The 5,000-nt window shown below is 49.8% G+C and overlaps 1 protein-coding gene across 1 annotated transcript in view; it reads left to right on the top strand.

Moving 5' to 3' along the window:
* The window catches only part of LOC113813431 (leucine-rich repeats and immunoglobulin-like domains protein lambik), a 71,915-nt gene that overhangs the window by 46,118 nt on the left and 20,797 nt on the right, over nt 1-5,000 (top strand). The window contains exon 2 of the mRNA XM_070132655.1: nt 79-150. Coding sequence (XP_069988756.1) covers nt 79-150 — 72 coding nt within the window. The remainder of the gene's footprint in view (nt 1-78; nt 151-5,000) is intronic.

Genomic DNA, 5,000 nt, shown 5'->3' with positions numbered 1-5,000 from the left:
CGCGTGTGAAGAGCCCTCGCGCCCGAAAGATGCAGGCGAGAGGGATTTCACTGTATTCACGTCTCGTTCTCTTTGCAGGGATTTGAGCGCCAATAAAAGACTGAAGCTGAAAGAAGGCGACTTCAATGGACTGCCCAAGCTGAAGACATTGTAAGTATTAATTGATGTAATTGTATGGTATTCTTTATTGATTTACTTTGTTTGCTTTTTTTGGTAAGTAATTTTCGTATGTCCAAGGCTGGTCCGACTTTTCTTGGACATTATAACATCAGTAATGTTTTCTCTTATTTGTTTCTCTTTTATGTTTATTTTTTTTTCGTTACTGTTACTCCCAATTCGAGCATTATTACTATTAGTGATCATTTTTGTTTGTTTTAGTTATTAGTGATCATTTTTATTTGTTTTAGTTACTAGTGATCATTTTTGTTTGTTTTAGTTATTAGTGATCATTTTTGTTTGTTTTAGTTATTAGTGATCATTTTTGTTTGTTTGAGTTATCTCTCGTTTGCTGATAAAAAAAAAAACGCATGACAAAGTTAGAAATGATAAGGTTTAGTTATTTGTGATCATTTTTGTTTGTTTTAGTTATCTCTCGTTTGCTGATAAAAAATAGCATGATAGAGTTAGAAATGATAAGGTTGGAATTTGAAGTAGAAAGTCGCAGGTTACCAACGGAACAGGCGGATGAGGTTCCAGATGTTTGCAAGTGGCATTCATCATGTTGCAGGCGGAGTGAGGGTTAAGTCACAAGGAGGCGAATGCCCCCCTCGCCCCCCCCCCCTCGCCCGCCTCACCACAGTGGCTTGGCTGATGTGCGTACAAAACGGGGGATTTCGTTGTATCAAAAAAAGAGAGGGCATTAAAATTGAAGGGCTTTCGTATGAAAGAGGGTGAAGGTAACTGTAATGCTGTGTTCTCTGCCTTTCCATCCTTCTGGCTCGTGCACCCCTTCTCTTTCGCCTCACCTTTCCTCCCTCCTTCTCTCTCTCTCTCTCTCTCTCTCTCTCTCTCTCTCTCTCTCTCTCTCTCTCTCTCTCTCTCTCTCTCTCTCTCTCTCTCTCTCTCCCTCTCTCCCTCTCTCCCTCTCTCCCTCTCTCCCTCTCCTCTCTCCTCTCCCTCTCCCTCTCCCTCTCCCTCTCTCCCGCTCTCTCTCTCGCTCTCTCCCTCCCCCTCCTCCTCTCCCTCTCCAACTCTCTCTCTCTCCCTCTCTCTCTCTCTCTCTCCCCTCTGCTCCCCCACTCTCTCTCTCTCTCTCTCTCTCTCTCCCTCTCTCTCTCTCTCTCTCTCTCTCTCTCTCTCTCTCTCTCTCTCTCTCTCCTCTCTCTCTCTCTCTCTCTCTCTCTCTCTCTCTCTCTCTCTCTCTCCTCTCTCTCTCCCTCTCTCTCCTCCCTCTCCCCTCTCCCTCCCTCTCCCTCTCCCTCCCTCTCCCTCCCTCTCTCCTCTCCCTCCCTCTCCCTCTCCCTCCCTCTCCCTCTCCTCTCTCTCCTCCCTCTCTCTCTCTCTCTCTCTCTCTCTCTCTCTCTCTCTCTCTCTCTCTCTCTCTCTCTCTCTCTCTCTCTCTCTCTCTCTCTCTCTCTCTCTCTCACCCTCCTCTCTCTCAATCTCCTTTCCCTCCCTCTCTCTCTCTCTCCCCCTCATCTCTCCTCTCTCTCTCTCTCACCCTCCCTCTCTCTCTCTCTCACCCTCACTCTCTCTCTCTCTCTCTCTCACCTCTCTCTCTCACCCTCCCTCTCTCTCTCTCTCTCCCTCTCTCTCTCTCTCTCTCTCTCTCTCTCTCTCTCTCTCTCTCTCTCTCTCTCTCTCTCTCTCTCTCCCTCTCTCTCTCCCTCTCTCTCTCCCTCTCTCTCTCTCTCTCTCTCTCTCTCTCTCTCTCTCTCTCTCTCTCTCTCTCTCTCTCTCTCTCTCTCTCTCTCTCTCTCCCTCTCTCCCTCCCTCCCTCCCTCCCTCCCTCTCTCTCTCCCTCTCTCTCTCTCTCTCCCTCTCTCCCTCCCTCCCTCCTTCCCTCTCTCCCTCCCTCCCTCCCTCCCTCTCTCTCTTCCATTCTCTCCCTCTCTCTCTTCTTTCTCTCTCTCCTCTCTCTCTCTCTTCTCTTCTCTCTCTCTCTCTTTCTCTCTCTCTCTCTCTTCCTCTCTCTCTCTCTCTCCTTTCCTCTCCTTCCTCCCTCTCCCTCTCTCTCTCCCTCTCCCTTTCCCCCTTTCTCACTCTCTCCCTCTCTCTCCCCCTTTCTTGACCTTTCGTAATTGGTTTATGTCACTGGATTTTTTACGCTCCTCGTTGTGCTCATGGCCGCCAGAAGGTGTTTTGAAGTGTCGCCTCAGCCTCAGCGCTTTTCTTGTGGTTTCAGTCTCCATTGGGTTGTAAGTTCATATTTTTGCTCTACTTCTTATGGCGTAAATATCTTTTCTAACGTTATTTTTTTATGTGTATACGAAGAATATTTGGCGTGATATGATATCCTCAGTTTCTGTGCCGATGACCCAAATAGTTTTACGTATACTCAGTATGGATTGCAAAGTTTTCATGATTTGCTTTTGAAATTTTGTTTCGAAAATATTTGAACTTCGTTTCACCGGTAGTCTGTTGCAACTGAGCGCACACGATGTTTGAAAATTGTAAGAACTGCCCGGGCAAGTTTTGTTTCTCAAGAAGGCTTTGTAAAATTTCGTGTATAGTGATGTTGTGAAACATTCGCCAAACCGCATTACGGCCTGGATACCCAGCGGAGACGGCCACCGAGTCTTTCGTCATCGATTTTGACTTGATCTCGCCACCAGTATTTTTTTTTTTTTGCGACTAGATACAGTGGAGCTGTCTGGCAGTGCGAGGGCGCCGCGCTGTCTCACGCGCCCATCGCCTCGAGCTTCCGCCGCACCCACCGCTCGCGCCCCGCCTCGCCTCGCCTCGCCTCGCCGGCCACCCTCAGCGTGCCCCTCCGCCGCACGTCACACCACTCGCTCCACGCCTCACGAACACGCAACTCGGCCCCACAACGCATTCCGGATATCGGCCCGCTCCTCGTCGAACGGCTCGCCCGGTCCGCCATCCGACCGTCCTCTCTCTGGCCATACGTATAGGCTGGACTAATGGCGCTCCACGTTTCTTTGTTCCGCCAGGGCCTTCGGTTGATTTCTTCGGATTCCCCCTTTTAACCGAATGACACACGGCCGCCATCACGTCCAGTGTTATCCGTCATACCTTGCATCACCGCGGGGGGGGGGGGGGTTGCCCAGGTCGTCCCACAGCCACCAACACCTGTCGCGGTGTGGCACTGTTTTCGTCCTGCTCGTAGCGCCGGTGGCAGGAGCAGTGTGGGCGTCGCGGTGCGGTCGCGGCGGCTCGCTTCACGTGACGGAACACATTCGCATGTTCGTTATCTCGCCTTGATCACGAAGGACATGCGGCCGCGCGGGTATTGACACGAGCCGTGCAAAATTCATGTTTCAGGCCGTAGGGGAACTCCGGTGTAAGCGTTGACGTGTATAGGCTGCTGTTCGCGGTTCGCATTGTGAGTTGGCTTTTGGCCGAGCCGTTATTTGTGACGTTACGACTTTGCGGAATGTTCTCCCCTTTTTTGCCGGGCTACAATGCTGTATTTACGACTAGTTTCTTTTAGTGCTGTCTCGAAAGACATTTTGATGCCCCCTTTTCAGAAAAATGCAGTCTAGTTAGAAGACAGACAGACAGTATGCCGACAGGTTGTGGTAGGCTGGAAGGAAAACAGGCAGATTATTGAGCGGCTAAAGAAATCGTGGAAGGATCATCTGTTTAAGTTTTGTTTTTTGTCTCGTTATACTCACAAATTCGCTATAAGCCTACGATTGGCTATTGGTCCAGAGACAGCGGTGTTGATTTCCCCGTGTGAAATGGGATCCCGGATCGTTAGCATGAGTCATTGAGAGGCGGCGTAGTGTTTGTGCTTAGGGATCAATGTACCATATCCTCCGCGCGCCAGCGACGAGGCGCAAACCCCGCGCTTTCGTCTTCAAGGTTGCTGGATGGGCTGTTACACCTGCCTGTGCAGGTGTAACAGCCTCGCCATGTTGATCAAGGTCGGAGGTTGCTCGTGTGCGCCCGGTGGGCTTCGAGAAGAAGATGCCGCCGGAGCATAGCGCGAACGCGACCGGGCGGCGTGCAGCTGAGGCCCATCAGGGAGGAGGCGGTTCGCGAAGGCTATCACTGGCGCTGCAACGTTGTGTCAGTTGTGAACAGGACTGCGCTGACCGCGTGCCCTTCGCAACGCACGGCATGTGGGAAAACGCAATGTTATGCGCCTAGTGTTTACGCCTCTGTTATGTCGCAGCTTTCTTGTAATGTTTTAGGTCTTGAGCGGGTTAGTCACCGTTGTTGCAAAGTTATGTTTTTTAAGTTTTGGCTACTAAGTGCATGGTAGATCATATCCTTCAGGGCATATAGATTACACGTAGACCATGAAATTTCATAATGCGAACGATGCCTGTATGACTGACGTATCCTGCTGTCCGACATTCATTAATATGGTATGAAAAAAACAAAGCTGGACACTATTTTTATACCAACTAAGTATATGATATATGTTGCTCTCTAGTTTTCCCACACCTGTGATTTAGAAGCTACAGAACCGTTGCATTACTTTCCAAATTGCAATGCGGTTACTTTAAGCTGGCAGTTCTACAGCTCCTTGTTAACAGTTCTAATGATATGAGCAATTACAGAAATTTACCATCAGTCAGTGTAAGGCGAATAAAACATATCCCTGAAGGAGCTTTGTTTGATCGGGCGCCAGGAGAGCGCAAGTCTCTTTCCTCATAAACAAAGTCAGGAAGTTGGCCGCGTTCACCTTGTACGTATTGTTGGCGAAATTATACTAGGCTATGAGTAGAGGGCCAGGTGCATGAGCGGGGGATCGCAAAATTGCTAATGTCTTGCGAAAGAAGGGACTGAGAGCAGCGACGAAACTGAAGGCAGAGCATGTATGACGCAAGCGAGCAGGCGGGGAGGTGACGTGGCTGGGGCGAACGCTT

The sequence above is a fragment of the Penaeus vannamei genome, chromosome 18, assembly GCF_042767895.1.
Source record: "Penaeus vannamei isolate JL-2024 chromosome 18, ASM4276789v1, whole genome shotgun sequence".
Taxonomy (NCBI): Eukaryota; Metazoa; Arthropoda; class Malacostraca; order Decapoda; family Penaeidae; genus Penaeus; species Penaeus vannamei.
This window is presented reverse-complemented; position numbering and strand designations above follow the sequence as displayed.